This window comes from Camarhynchus parvulus, chromosome 2 (assembly GCF_901933205.1).
Source record: "Camarhynchus parvulus chromosome 2, STF_HiC, whole genome shotgun sequence".
Lineage (NCBI taxonomy): Eukaryota > Metazoa > Chordata > Aves > Passeriformes > Thraupidae > Camarhynchus > Camarhynchus parvulus.
In genome coordinates, this window is record NC_044572.1 from 63839507 (window position 1) to 63856274 (window position 16768).

The following is a 16768-nucleotide window of genomic DNA, read 5'->3' on the forward strand; positions in this document are numbered from 1 at the left end:
AATACTCCCATAATGACAGAGAAAAATGCGCTCACTGAGCATTCTAGGCATGAAGAAGAAAAATATACTCCACTGACTCTACAGAAGTTTAAGTGGAGCCTTGCATATCTTGCACATGGGATAAAGCAACAAAAGAAATCCTTAAACGTAAAAGTTCACAGAATGAAGTTATTAGGCTCGTGGGGTCTCTGAAGCAATGATTAGGAAAACAGAAATGAAGTAAAGCCTTGTGCTGTAGAAAGTACTTTCTGTAACAAAACAGATCTCAGAGTGTCATGATGGCATAAGCATGGCATCTTAAGCCAGAGTATACAATCATCATCATGAATTTCTAGTGTTACTTCTCTCATTTCCTCCCTTCCCCAAGAGCGCAGATCTTTTCACTCTGTGTAGAAAGATAAAGATCTGATTTCAACTGTAACAGATCTAAAATAATACACTGAAAAAGTCAATGTTGTACCACATGACTAAAAATAATTTAAAAAAACCTCAGTGTGACCATTTTTTAAATAAACTATGTTGCACCTCTTATGTAACACGTCATGCTTCCCACACAGCTACCTGAAGACAGGAAGCAGATCACACAACACATAGAACACGCAAGTGAGACTCGCTGTATGCAGTAACAAACAAGCTTGTCTCTCCTTTAAAAGCCTAATATTTGCTTCCTCTTTTCAACATAAGCCAGAATTTTTGTAAAAAATAAAAATAGCAACCAAAGAGGACTTCTAGCTTACAGAAATTTTAAATGTTCTCAAGTCTGACTCAACACCACATCAGGAAAACCCACAAGGTTCAAGATTTCCCTGAACCAGGAAATTGAGTCCCCTTGTACCATGGAAGAAACAGACTGCCAAAACAGGTCCAGCAAACTTCTCTTCAGTTCCTTAAAGTTTCTTTTGACTTTTAGTTTTTTAACAAAGGGCATTCTCATTTAAACTAATTAGAACCAAATCAGATTTTACTGACTTGCTTTTAGAGTCAACTCTAGCTACTGAGAGCAGTCAGGATTTTTAATTTGCTGGTTCATTTTAGACCACAAAGAACACTTGGGGAAAAGAAGCTCCTCTCATGAGCCATCTGAATGACAGTAAAATAGAGAGCATCTTTTTGTTTATCGTGATATGTAGCATGTAGGACTGCATGCCTCCCTCTCAGTAACAGAACTGCAAAGGATGAGCAAATTTGCCTTTTGAATACTCCTGTATTAAAAAATGCACAATATGTTCATAGTTTGAGTGCTTGTGTAAGATCTACAGGCAAGTATCAAGGAGGTAACCTTTGCTGCTATTAATAAAGTTTTAAAAGTTATGCCATCATTGTAATTATTTACATGTTATTTTATCATAATACGTCAGAGGCAGACCATGGCAGAAAATGGAAATTTCTGGAAGACATTAACAGAGGAAACCCTAATACAAGAAAGTGCCCAGCAACTAAAATGCTACTGTCATTCTTGCGCTTTACGATAACCATTTCTACATAAAGTGTTACACAAGAATTGAAACAAAAACTGTAGGCTGAGTGGGCAAGATAGGAACTGTTGCCACATTTTTCAAGTTAAGTTCCCAGCTCAGAGCTTTTTTGGCCGAGCTCCCCCTTCTGTTATTTCAGTTACGTTTTCTCTCACACTACACTACTGTTCTCATACCTGGTAAGCAGAAGTCTGCACTTTTGTCTGTCTTGCTGCTGCAGCTGCACCACCATAAGAGGTCTTTCCTGGGTAAAATGGAGAATCCCCGAGCTGTCTTGTCTTAAAGAAAGAAGTGTTTCCAAGTGACTACAGAAAGGTATTATGGTAACTGGTTAGTAAAATGGCTACACATTCAACTTGACTAAAATTAATACTGTGCATTACTTACAGGAGAGGGAGATCCAAAAGCAGACAAATTGAATGCACGTTTTTTAGAGCTAGATGCAGGATGTTGTGAGAGGGAATGAGATCTTTCAGCCTCTGGGGACCAGAGCAGTGGTGCTGAAGTATTTTTTGAAACTGTGATATCTGCCAAAATGACAAATGCCATATGTAAATGCCTTGTGTACATAGAGAAATTTAGTATTAAACATCACACAAACTCCAGAGTTCTCTACAAAAACATCTCACAAAATGAAAAGGTCTCTTAACACTGATTTCTCTGGCACTCTAACCTTCAAAGTTCTTCAAACAGATGAATTTCACATATGGTATGAAACCCAAGTACCAACTCTGAACCTAAAATCTGTTCATAGAACTGCAAATACGTGACCTTTCAGTAATCTTTCAAAAGCATTCACAAGTTAACAGCACATTTCCAATACAACACGATTTTATTTTTTCTTCTTTCATTATAAAAATAAAGGAACTGCATAAACACTGGTGCATCTCTAATGATACAAAGCTTTTCCTATATTGGTAGAGGGTTGGAAACCAGCACAGGACAGAACTGACCAGGTCTTAAACCTGAAAAATTACCCAAAGGCTGAATTAACACAGTTAACTACCTATTTTCTGTATATCCTATGGAGACATACCAGAAAGTTCTAGCAAACTCAGGTTATATTGCTATGCCCTGGCAACACCTACTCTGAATTGCCAAACTATGGTCTCAAGAGAACTGGCTGAGCACACCTCCATCCCCATTTATATGGGGAACTAGAATAATTTGCAAACTTGCTATTTTGCCCTTTCTCAGTGAGACACCTAGGTCACATTCTACATAAATACAATGTCTTGGGAGTTTTCTTACTGAAAAATGGTGTAGATTCTTTAATGAGTTTGGCAAAAAAAAAAAGGAAGTATGGACAATTATGCCCTCTACCAAGAACAGCAAAAAAAAAAAAAAGGCAGCTCAAACTTGTTCAATCAGAAAAGTTGTTTTATTGACTCCCAGTAAAAAAAAATTCGAGAATATCTTGTGTTTTTATTTTTCAACTGTATTTATTCATATTTAGCCAGCTGAGAGATATTCTGAGTCAATTCTTCTTCTAGGCAACCAACCCAGCTATCAAGCTACAGAAAGTCACCTTCATCTTCTATTATTCCTATTCAAGATTTACAGAGAAGCAAGCTAAAATTGTATTTATCAGCACTGAATCTTTACAATATAATCGACTCATAAATGTATTCCAAGCATGGTTATATTTAAAAGGTGACAGGATTATATACTTTTAAAATACTAAAAATTAAATTTAACATCTAGAACTGACATTCTCCTGCTTTATTTACTAATGCAAGGTGGAATATTAAAGAATACAAAGTACTTCATATTATCAAACAAACCAAAGAGAGAACATAGAAGTTACCTTTATCAGATGCTCTAGAGGAGAAGCCACTGGTTGTTGAGACGTTATCATCATCGTGCTGAGAGGTAGAATCTTTTATTTCCTTTACGAGGGACAGCCCAGGACTGCCGATGCCAAGTGTGGAAGATGTGGAGGGCTGACAGTGTGGGACGGTGGAATCCAACACGGTGCAGTTCAAATGGCTCCGGTGAAGGGAGGGCCGTGTCAAAACATCCGAGAAGTTCAGTGCAGACCTGCTCGTGGATGGTTCTAAACAAGAACAGCCAGACAATCAGCTTCCCTACAGACAAGCTCACAGAAGCCAAAACCTGTTTTCTATCAACAGCCATGCTTATTGCCAAGTTCTATGCACAAAAATAGAGAAGCCGAATTTATCTTCCTCACCCAGATAGGGTTTCATCTGTCTGGTTACAACAGCAACACTGCTTGCAATACTAAGCATTAATGCTGCATTAACAAGTACTTAAGGATGGGATTTTGCTGAATTTCATCAAAATCTGACCCGGCACTCAAGCACTTAAACTGTGTCTTTCGCTAAATCAAACATCCATAAATTCCTTCTCCTCCAGATAATGCTTACAATAAGCTTTCCAAAATTTGAGATTACATGATAAGTTATGGACAACTCTGCAGTTTTTATCATCTTGTAAAAAAGATGGTGTTAGTCTGAATATGTAACATAAAAGTATGTATTTGCAAAGATTTTCAGGGGTTTATTTGTTCTGGTGTCACCATCCTCCCTTCCAAATTCTACCATATCAGGTCATACTACAGGCGAATTATCTCCTATCCATTAGTTTTTGAGAAATTTGGCACAAATGACAAGGAAGCAACGTGGCCTCAGTTTTAAGACAGGCATTTTTTCCTCATGAAAAGGGTCTGTAAACACTGCCAGTGTCCTGCAAGAGGTGGTCTCACAGCTCCAGTTTGCCACATGAACAGAATAGCAATTAATGGCCATCTTGCCTGATATCCATATGCCTACAGTCCCTCCCACGATTTCTGGGTAGGAACATAATTTTGAGACACTATCATCCTGACATTTGTGCTGAAGCTTAAACTAGCTACTTCAACCTTCATAAGCACTGCACTGCTAGTAATTAATTCTCCAAAGCACTGGTAGATTTTTAAGACTGTCTTGTTTGAGACGAAAGAAAGCGTTATCAGACCAAAGGCTGGCCAAGCAAAGGAACACAGGCTCTTGTACATTGGTACCTCAGAGCCAAAGAAACACACTTTCTAAAATATAAACACCAGTAACAACAACAAAAAAAATTATTATATTATTAACTATAGCTAGAAAGATTAATTACAATGTCCACAAACTGCAACACAAGCTACTGAAGGTTCTAGCGGGTCCCATCTGCTCCTGATTTCTTGGAGCTAGAAAGTTTGCTGTGCAGCTGTTCTCACTGAAAGGTCCTTTCACACAATTCTTCAGGAAAGCCAACACATGTTACTCATTCATGAAAACCTTCTCTATTCCTTTATATAAACTTATGCTCAAGCTACAGCTACACAGAGAGCTGTAAAGCTCCTTATTTACAATTAGATAACATTGGTGAGAAAGGTATTTCCTCATTACTTTTCATTCTGCCAACAACAAGCAGCTGACTGTCCACACAGATGGTTATGTACATGTGTTCAGACAAAATTCTCACCTAATTAAAAACTGAGCTCCCAAAACTGCTAATTTAAGAGAAACTCAAATGAGAGCATTTGCAAATTCATGGAGTACTACAGAAACAGTGAGAGGCATAGATATAAAGCACAGATTAATTTTAACAAGATAAAAAGAGTAGTAAACTTCTTTGCCAAGGATGCAAATAGTTTCCAAAGACCCCAAGCTAGCAATGCCACACAATGTTACAAAATATTTCAAAACTAATAATGTCATAAACAAAGTTCCCCGGATCTCCACTAAACTAACAAAGAAATTTAATAAATTGATTGAAGAAGCCCAAAGAAAAAGAAAAAAAATATCAGGACACATGAAGGAATTCTCCTCTGGCATTCTAGCATCTGGTCTTTTGTTTTGAGGACAACAAAACACATTAATGCTTCTACTACGTTAAGAAATTAGATAAACTTTCATCCCAGATCTTTAAAAAGAAAATGTAACCCAACACACTTGCAAATGAATGCTAGCAATATTTTACACCTGACTACTTGACTACCTGAAGTTAACTCATGACTTCCAAGGGCTCTAAGTGAACTTCCAGTGCGTTTAAACTTTGAAGCTAAGGCAGTTCTAAAAATTGAGTTACTGAGGTTTATTCCTTTGTTTTTCCTATGTGTGGGGTTATTTTGGGTTGGGGTTTTTGGCAGGTTGGTCATTTGGTTTGGGTGTTGCAGGGTTTTTTGTTGTTTGCTTTTTTTCTGTCCAAACGCTCCTTCCAGCCTCCCCTACAAATGTAGATTCAAAACCAAAATTCTGTGAATAAATACAGATGGTCAGAATACTAAATGATATTCTACATACCTTCTAAATTAATTCTTGCTGATTCAGGCGTGACTCTCCCATCAATTACCATGGCATCTTCATTTGCATAATCATGGTGATAGCTTACTGGATTCTCTTCCTCGTTTGCAGATTCATTCATATCTACACATTTATCTTCCCTTTTATTGAAATACTTCTGCAACCATCCTGGTACAATGTTTTTCACCGATTCGGTCACTCTGCTAAGGAGCCCCAGCTTGAAAGAAAAATATATGAACACAGTCAGCAGCATGATCTGGGATGAAACCTTGCACAGATCTCAAAGACAGACATTAGACAGCAATATTCAGATGAGTAAAATAAGAAGGTGGTGGTTCCTTCATAAAGAATTCCTATACTTCTAGAACATGCATGACAAAAATGCATTTAACTTTGATTTACTACTAACCCATCAGTTTCTGCACTTCCCAGTGACCTTGGCAAGACTTCCACATTCTGAAACTACAGCTGATGTTCACTAAAGGCTTGTCAAGTCACAAGGTCATAAAGAAATTAAATTTCTAAATAACTCCTGATGTACGCAGGTTGTTTTGAGGACTTTTCCTTCTAACACCCTCACTTGAAAAAACATTAAACCCAGAAGCTCAGCAATTATCTACAGCAATAGCGATGAGCAGTAATAGCTACTAAAATCAGTGAACTTAAATATTTCTTTTTCTAATGCTGAACTGCAGGTACACTGCTCACTAAAAACCCCACTATTCTGCTCTGAACAGTGAAGGGATCCTGAAAGGATCTTGGAAGAAACAGCTACAGTTGAACAACAGGACTGTTGATAGATTCAATTTGATAAAATTTCATTTCATGGTATGTTAAAATTTTGTATCTACAAACTTTAATATTTGGCAGTTACTGAATACATAAAAGCCATTCCCATTTTGACATTTACCAATTATTTGTAATGCTTACATTCTAGTAAGAAATATTTATTTAACATTTTGTTTTAGACAGTCACTTGTTCTCCATCATATCCTCAAAATTTCAACATGCCTTCTTGTCAAATCTCAACCCTGTGCAGCAGAGTGCTTGCAACATGGAGCTGCCCCTCGTACACTGGCTGCAGCCACAGAACCTGCTGCGAACCTCCACAAGCTTAAGAAAGCACCAAAACTACCTCCACAATTTCAACACTTGGGAAACTGAAAAGCAACAAGAGCATAAAAAAGATTTTTGTTGAACTTCACTGCCAGTTGCTAACACATGCATCAAGGTACTTAGTTATTTTTCTGGGCTTAGGCAACAAAAATTTCTAAAAATTATTATTCATGCATAGAAAATGGAGAATATTCTTTGAACGTGTAGTAGTTAGTCTAGTAAACAACTCTGAAACAAGAACCCTGTTGTATTCAACTTTCTTTAAAAATTCAGCACACATGAAAGAAAAAGTCCATATCTGTCATTCACATATTTCATACACAGTAACACAAACACCAACTTACAGGACAGCCTTGAATCTGGAGTTAGGAGGGGGGCTGGCAAAGAGGAGAAAAGAAGGTAGAAAACAAAAGTCTATTCACAGAAAGAAAGTCATCTTAATTTACAATTTGACATTTTTCATAATGATCTGTAATTTAACCTTTTACTTGCACAAAGACAGAATATCTAGCCTGGGACAGCTTAAACTAGATGGAATATAGCATAATAAACACATCTATCACAATTAGTACACTAAGATGCACACTAATATGCCATGTTTAAGGTGTTGCTGCTATTCTACAGAAATACTAAGCCTCAACTTTTCAACAATAAAAACTGCAACACCAGAGCTCAAAAGTAGTTTAGTGCCTGGCACCTGCAAAGAGGCAGTCTGTACTCCGTTCCCAGCCCCTCATTTTCACTTTTACTTGTGACACACTGTCCCCCTTTAGGGGAGTGAGTATTTTGCTGCTACGAATAAAAGCATATCAGGAACTCGGAGGAGTCACAATTTGCCAAAATAATCAAATGGTCAGGACACAAACTGCATCCAAGGCAATTGCTCTTTCCAAAAAGCTAGGCATTACTATATTCAGTATTGCTAGGGAATCTCTCCATTAAAGAGTAAGACATAACTGGCCATAAAACAGGTGCCAGAATTATTCTCTTGCTGAGGAAATCCTCCCAGGACCGAAAGCTACCTGGGACTCAAGGTGGAAGAAGCCACAGGCATCCAGAAGAGTAAACACCCAACCATTAGTAATCCTAATGAGTAACTGGAGAATGTAGCTAGACTAGTAATTAACTAAGATGACGTTTTACCATCCATATCTGACACCAGACTGGTTTGACCCTTTCGTGCAAATGGCAGCCTTGTCATTCTCCACATAATCAGCATTCCAAGCTGGGTAACACAGGGTAACTTCCCAAACCTGCCCGTGAGCTGGAACTCGGCACAGCAATACTGCACCAAGTACTAATGGCCTGCTCCATCCAGCTTAGGCACAGAGGTAGACAAGGAGCATAGTTTTATACTCCAGAATAATGCTGGCTTAGTGACAAAGCAAGAGAAAGCAAAATACATGTAAAGGCACCTACATTTCCTGTCAGCAAAATATGTTAAAGGCACTGTGAAAGAACTATGCAGGTATTATAAATGAGTCACCATCAAAACCAGATTCCATTAAAAAAACCACCTTCCCCCTTAAAGTATCCCACATTCCCCAGGTATGCCTATTGAAATACACACAGATGACACACCAAAAAAAAAAAACAACAACCCAGAACTCCTTCCATCATCTCTTATCTGCCTATCAGAGCTAAAAGCCAATCAATAAAGCTCTGTGGTTGGATTCCTGATCAAGTCAGGCAGTTAAGGTACCACTGATCAACTACACATTTGAACATGCATACTGCTTATTCCTGCCAGAACAATTCAGCAAAATGTCACGCCTTATACTGTCTTTAAAGCTGGCATTTTAATCTTACCCTAACTTGCAGTTTTCTTATACCTCAACTTCAGCACATGCATTTGAACAGCCTTACCCTCTCTCTGCACATGCAAACAAGCCAACCCTGACAGCAGCAGAGCACTCCCCCTCTACTACTGTGTCACCAGCTCCACACTTTGTTCATCCCATTTCCTCAGAGAGGAATCATTAATCCTTCTAGAAGGCTGACAAGGATAGTACACATCTCATTGATGCCAACAGATCTTCAGTTATGAAATACAAAAGACACAGCAATAGACAACTCTACCAGGCTTATTCTTCAGCCAACTGCTCAGATCCTGATCTTCTCATGCCACAAATATGAACCACTCTCTTCCAGAACACCTTCATTCAGTACAGCTACTCTGAACACACTATTGCACAAAAACTGTTCTAGTTCCCAGTCTCAGGCTGGGCGCAGAGGACGTGGTGCTGGCATGCAGTCTCATGTTCGTAACTTCTCATTTCTACAGGCCACACAGGTACCAAACTTACTATCATGGAAGGGCAGAAGACTCAGAGGGGCAATCCCAACTGTGTGGCTGCGGTGTTTTATTCAGTGAAAATGTTCTACTCCTTAACTGACTGTTTTCAGAGGTTTGAGCTAGTGTCAGTATCAACTGCTATCACCTCAAATACACTCACCTCAAAAAATATCAGCAGGAAAGCTGAACAAAATGAAAATCCACCAGAAAGACCCAGTAGGTTATGAATAGGTATTTACAACAGTTTTTCAAAATCTGCGCATCATCTCAAGTGTCTGCAGCTCTGCTAGGTCTAAGTCTATGTATACAAACATCATAGCAACAGTAACTACAGTAACAGCTACTCCAAGGCATACTGGCTTGACATCATGGAATCACTGAACTATTAAGGCTGGAAAAGACCTCTTAGATCATTGTGTCCAACTGTGACCCAGGAGTCCAAACCCTCCTTGTTTGGGCACAAACAATCATTACTGAGTTTCAAGCCCTGCTCCTTAGGTCCCAAGACTTGTCTGAAGGGCCCAGAGCATTATTTTGAAGGCTCCAAGTCTGATTTGGAAGGCCCAAAGCCTCATTTGTAGAATTCCAAGTCTTTATAGAGTACAAAGGCACATCTCCAGGCCCAAACCCTAGCTTCCAAAGCCTCCTACTTAGGATTCAGCCTTTTATCTAATGGGTTCAAAGCCTTCCTCTATGCCTGCAAAACCCCATTTCTAGGGAGCAGAGCCTCAGTTCAAGGTACTGAAGCATCATTTGAGGGCACAAAATCCAAGAAAATCCAACTGCAGCATTCAAACCCTCCCACTCACCTCCAAAAGCCTATTTCCAGGGGCCAAAGCCCTGTGTTGGAGACTCAAATTCTTCCTTGGAGGGTCCAAAGCCCTCTTCTCATAATAGGTCATGGAATCATTAAGGTTGGAAAATGCCTTTAGGATCATCAAGTCCGACTGTTAATTCAGCACTACCATTATGTTCACCATTAAATCACATCCTCAAGCGCCAGCTCCAACTGCCCTTCTCTGGACAGGCTCTAGCCCCTCAGTGTTTTCCTTACAGAGAATGGCCCAAACCTGAACACAGGATTCCAGATGTGGCCTCACCAGTGCTGAGTACAGGGGGACAATCACTGCCCTGGTCCTCCTGACCACACTATTGCTGATAGAGGCCAGGATGCCACTGGCCTTCCTGGCCAGCTGTACACAGCTGGCTGCTGGTCAGACACTGCTGACCAGCACCACCAGGTCCTTTTCCACCATGCAGCTTTCCAGCCACCCTTACCCCAGCCAGCAGGGGATTGTTATGACCCAAATTCAGGACTTGGCACTTCATCTTACTGAACCTCATACAACTAGCCTCAGCCCATCTACTCAGCCTTCCCAGATCCCTGTCTAGAACTTTCCTGTCCTCCGGCTGATCAACACTCCTGCCCAGCTTGGTGTCATGTGCAAACTGGCTTAGGGTGCAATTGATCCCTTGTCCAGGTGATTGATGAAGATGTTAAAAAGGATTGGCCCCAGTATTTAGCCCTGGCAAGCACCATTTGTGACTGGTCACCAGCTGGATGCAGTCCCATTCACCACCACGCTCTGGGCCTGGCCATCCACACAGTTTTTTACTCAGCAAAGATCACACCAATTCACACCATGGGAAGCCAGGAGAATGCCATGGGAAATGGTGTCAAAAGCTTTACTAAATTCTAGGTAGATGACATCCAACATCCACCAAGTGGGTAACTCTATCATAGAAGAGCAGATTGGTCAAGCAGGATCTGCCTTCATAAACCCACGCTGGCTGCAACACTAAGCAAAAGATATGTAGACAGAAGTATCAGTTAACAAACAGGTGTCATAATTTACTACTTTAAAGACCATTTCTTCAAAGGATTTATATAAAGAAAGAAATAAAAATCAGTAGTTTGTGGTCACAGTTTGAATTCCAAACTTAAAAGCAGGCAATAGCTGGCCAAAAATATATTTCTTGGCCAAAAATATTTACAGAACAGGACAACTCTTCCAGCTTGTGTCTTTCACATAGCATAGGGTGAGGAAAGTACTGGCAGAAGCACTCAGCAGTGACATATTACTCGAAAACATCCGTTTGTAACTGAGTTGATTTCAGTCCAGAAGGTTCAAGTATGAAAAAAATAGTATAAAAATTATATAATAGTCATACACTTACAGAAATTTGTCAGAGATGCAAAATACACAACTGGATAAAAGAGCTGACTTCCACTTCACTGTACACACACCTCTGAAAAGCATCAAATTCTTGCCTCCCAGAGACTTCCTTGCTTCCAATTTCAAAGTTAACGTTACCAGAACATATGAATCAGTAAGTCCTCAAAAAGAAAGCTATCAGTGAAGTTCACTGAGACAGAGCAGACCAATCTAACCAATTCCAAACACCAATAATGAATTTTCTTGCCCTCCACCCCCCACAGTTAGCTCATGCCAGCTCTGGCACATAACAGGCTACTCTCCATACTAGGTGAATTCATTAATCTGGCAAAAAAGTACATGTTTCTCTGCTGGGCCAATGAGTTAAACTGGCTCAGCGCACCAGAACTGGCCTGAGAGAAAGCACAATCAGGCAACCAGAACCAGAGGAACATGAAATAAAACTTCTCCCTTCCTTCAATCATCCTGTGTCAGTATTGTCATTAAAGACACTTTCCTATTCTCCTCTTCACCTCACCCTTCCCTTGTGCTGCCACTAGCACATACAAGCAACCAAATGATGAACTGTAGCAAGGCTCTATTAAATAGATCCAACCAAAAATCTGTCTATAGACCATGATGGTGAGCACTACCCCTCAGGGGCATCAGGCTGCTGGTGCAGCTTATCATATGCCTGCATTGATGCTCATGCAACAGCAGGAATAGAAACGGAAATATGACATGATTGTCTCTTGCAGTAGCAGACTTAGACTGTATTAGACTAACTCTGCTTCTGCTATTCAGGGAGTGGCTTCAGTTTGGATGTAGGACAGCAGAGTTTGATATTTCATTTAGAAAAAAGACAATAAAACTTATGACTTAATATGAACAATATGTTTCAGGAATGTTATTAATTATGTAACAATTGAAAAACAACAATTTTATTTAAGGCAAGTGGACTAGTTCATATTTATTCCTGAAAGTCTTGAAAAAGGGATATTACCAGATGCATGTGTATTTCTTTCTTACTGCTTAAGTAAGCCTTATTTTCCTTAGTCGAGTTAGCTTTAAAATAAAGGTTCCAGAGAAATTCAGGCATTTTCTGGCACTGTATGCACATCTGTACACATTATTATCACCTACAACTGACAGCAAAACACCAGTATGTGCTCTGAGAGATAAATCAGTGCCTAACACACTAGGTTAAATCCTAGTGACACTGAATGGCTTTTATCTGAAGCTTTGTCCACACCTTCAGGTGACACAGTGACAACATTACAAAACGCACCACGAAGTACAAGGTACCTTTCCTTCTTCCTTTCAGGAAGCGCTACACAGGCACTAGTTAACCCTCAGCAGCAATCAGCAATGGGTGCTGTAAATTACATTCAGTACTACACTTTGAGATGGAAATCTATCAGCAGCAAATCCAAAAAGTTTGAGATTCATGAGACTATTTTCTCTTACAACTTTAAAAGAAGTTTTAAAGTTCTTTCTTTCCCAATTTAAGAGGGAACTCCGAGTAGTTAATATTTTTTTAATTGAGGACTGCTCAACTCAGCTGCTACAGTGTGTCCCCAGGTAAGTTTCATAAGCAATATCCAGAATTATATTAATTGAAATGCTGTTCAGAATATATTTCCTATAAGGAAACCCTATAGTCTAAACTTACTACTTTTATTTCTGACATAAACACATGGACAAGTTTAAAACCAGAATGATCAAGAAGTACATTTCCCATGGCAACAGACGGTCTTCACAAGTCCATTAGCACAAGTTATCAGATTTTGCAAAGTATAACACGTTTTATATTTAGGATTTAAATACATTATTTACGCATAAAATTGTTTATCTTATTTACAGGTATTCTATATACATTAAGATGCAATTCATTACAGCACTTCAACATCACCAAACATAACTGGTAATGGCAAAATCTTCCTCTTCCCTGCATTTACAGGCCAAGGAGTTCATGCATACAGGGGCTATCAATGCATCATACCCCACACTACAAATTTGCTACCTGCTCTACCTGCTAAAATGCACAAGGCTCCCAGCAAAGAACTAAACATTTTCAATGTCATTTTGCCTGAAAGCACTCACAAACAAAACATGGTACCATCATACTATGGCACATAGTCGTGAGGACACACTATGTATTTAAACCCAAAAACGGGCAGCCCAAATTCCGCAACAACTCCTGAAGCAACAGTTAAATTCCATCTGAGGTCAACTCGCAGCTTGCCGATGTCCATCCCTATGTCCAGTGCTTCCTACTGAGGATAAGTCTTGAAGGTTTCTTGAAGCATATTTCACAAAACTAAGCTACAAAATCTCGCTGACATTTTGGAAAACACAGTCTTCAAAACAGAAGACTGGAATTAAATTTTTAAAGATAAACCAGTATTAGCAAAATATTCATATCCTCCCTCTGAAGTATCTTTTCTGTCCATGTTGATCTATAAAGTGAGCTGACGATTGCATACCAGTCATTTTGCAAAATCTACAGCCAATCCTGTATGCACCTTCAGTATGTTATCTAATTCACAAATTTTAACAGGTAAATTAAAATCAAGTAACTGAATCATCACATTTAGTTACTGGCTGTGATAATTTGGTACTTCAGGAAAACTCAAAGCCTTCCTACCTTTTAAGTTTCATACACAGACATTGTGCAGCATACAAAAGTTAAGCATCACAATTCATCTAACCAGCATAACCTGCAATTACTTCAAATTGGACATACCTAACTCTGGTGCATACACTTCCTGATTAGATTCTAAAATGTAAGAACTGGTGCTTAAGAGAAACCAAAGCAATGACCCTTGGACACAGTTGCTTTAGCCGGAGCAGTGAGGGGTATTGTTACATTCCTTGACATTTTAAGGTAATATTCTGAAACTGTAAAGCCCAGGCAGCCTCAGCTCTGCTGCAGGGCCGTAATATTCCATTGTGAGAGGCAGCAGTGTCTTTCTGGCCATATTTTTACATCACACTGCAACTGACAGAACCAAGAACATCTCATTTTAAACATATAACCAGTACCTTCACACACTTCTCTTACCAGCAATATGAAAAATTGCCATTGCATGTAAACATTATTTTTTTAGTGACTGAAGATCACTAAAAAATCATCTACAAATATGTATATATTCTACAACTCCGTAAAGTAAGTTTAGTAACAAATACTGAGGGCTGACATTAGAACACATGCACTGTTATAGATAAATTTAATACATATCTGGTCTCACCACAGCAATTCCTGAACACAGCTACATTTTTATCAGTTTAAGCCTTGTTTTTATCTGTTTTTCTTAGGATAATTTTAATTACAAATGCACCTGTATTACAGTCTCACCAATTTAATATCTCATTACTGTAAATATTTCAGTGCCTCACTGTAATTCAGTCTTAAAGAAAATGACAACTGAACAGTTTAGCTCTTTGCTTGGTTTACTTCAGTCTTGGAAGTCACCAGGCCTTAAGCTCCAGTAGGGGAAAGAGTCTTGAGACACATCTACTTCAAAAACATTTGATTCAAAATACAATCATAACTAAAAGCAAAGTCAGCCAGCTCCCCAAGACACTCTCACACACTTTTTCCAAGAGCAGAACCATCAAGAAAACATTAAATAGTCTCAGCAAAGAGAAGGAAAGTTTTCTACTGGTTCACGTATTCGCAAATTGTGCGTGTGCTATTCACAGGTGTAGGACTCAATGCATGCTGGTGTATCTGTGTTAGCTCAAGCATTTCATCCCAGCAAATGGGAATGCAAAGATGAACTCATGTTTAGTTGAAAAAACCATAGTAGTCTCAAGCCAAACCAACCCAAAGATACTGTACTTAAGTGCAACACAAACAGATTCACAGAATGTTTTGGGTTGGAAGGGACCTTTAAAGGTCATCTAATCCAAACTTCCCTGCAATGAGCAGGGGCATCTTCAAATAGATCAGGTTGCTCAGAGCCCCATCTAACCTGACCGTGAATGTTTCCAGGGACGGAGCTTCAAACACCTCTTCAGGCAACCTGTTCCAACGTATCACCATCCTCTTCTTAAAAGATTCTTCCTTACATCCAGTGTGACTCAACCCTCCTTCAGTTAAAGGAATCTAAGTCCCCTTTAAGTTCTCAAAGGTATTCATAAGGTCTTCCCAGAACCTTCTCTTCTCCAGGCTAAAGAGCACTAACTCTCTCAGCCTGTCTTCATGGCAGAGGCTCTCCTGCCCCCTGACAATTCTTGAGGCCCATCTCTGACCTTACTCCAACAGGTCCATGTCCCTCCTGTGCTGAGGACCCCAGAGCTGGATGCAATACTCCAGTTGGGGCCTCACCAGAAAGGAGTGGAAGAACAGAATCCCCTCCCTCAACCTGCTGGCCACACTGCTTTGGATGCAGCCCAGGATATGGTTGCCTTTCTGGAAGCACACATTGCCAACTCATAGGCAGCCTCATGCATCAGCAACCCCAAGTCCTTGGCAGAGCTGCTCTCCATCTACTCATGCCCCAGCTTGCATTGGTACTGGGGTTGCACCAAGCCAAGGGCAGTACAAAAAATACTGAACTGATTACACAGAACATTAAAAAGCAAAAAACACGAGATTTTTTACAACTTAATAGCAGAAAAATGGAAAAGTATATCACAACACCTACCACTAAAAAGACAGAAGACATTTTTAAAAATTGGTCAGCAAAATAGCAACCCTAGAAAAAAGCCTCTTAGTTACTCTCTTTTTGAGGGCAAGCTCCCAATTTACTCTGGAAAAACTGCAACAGTGAGACAGAGGCATTATCCTCAAGAGACAACACAACCCCAAAGACAGAATTAGAGAATGGACCAGCAAAAGGATTGCCAACCTAGAGCAACAGTGACATCTACACTGAAACCATGCCCGTGTGTGCTCTGTGGTTCAGCTGCAGCAGCCCTGACAGAACCACACACACACAGACGCTGCATGGCACCCCAGAGATCACCTACTACTACAACCTCCTCATCAGAGAATGGCCAAAAGCAGCAGGTCCACCTCGGTTTTGAGACATGTCTGGGCAGTTCTTCCAACATGCTGGCGAGTCTCAAAGATTTTTCCTATTATGAAATCAGAATTTCCATTTTGGCATCTTGAGTCCATTGTCCCTTTGTATTGCTATGAATCTCCCAGAAGAGCCTTGCTACACCTTCTCTATAGTCGTGTTAGGTATTTGCTGCTCTTAATCTGAACACACCCAGTTCTCTAAGCCATCATGACTGTGGTGTCTCTCAACCAGACTCGCTCCTCTATGTTTTCCCTGTCTTCTTTTGAACTGGAGAGGCCAAAACTAGAGACAACAGTCCAGATGCAGTCCTAGAAGTGCTGCATGCAGGGGAAAAAGCAACTCCCTTAACATCCTTCCCACACACTTACTAATACCTCCCAGTATGCAGCTGGCCTTCTTTACC

The 16768-nt window shown here is 39.8% G+C and overlaps 1 protein-coding gene across 3 annotated transcripts in view; it reads right to left on the reverse strand.

Moving 5' to 3' along the window:
* Positions 1-16768, reverse strand: part of NUP153 (nucleoporin 153) — a 45536-nt gene that overhangs the window by 22929 nt on the left and 5839 nt on the right. For 2 of the 3 annotated variants that reach the window (XM_030969274.1, XM_030969264.1), the window contains exons 2-5: positions 5765-5981; positions 3283-3531; positions 1863-2002; positions 1652-1780 (exon numbers count right to left, since the gene is read on the reverse strand). In XM_030969274.1, coding sequence (XP_030825134.1) covers positions 1652-1780; positions 1863-2002; positions 3283-3531; positions 5765-5981 — 735 coding nt within the window. The remainder of the gene's footprint in view (positions 1-1651; positions 1781-1862; positions 2003-3282; positions 3532-5764; positions 5982-16768) is intronic. The other variant, XM_030969285.1, reaches the window with a different exon arrangement.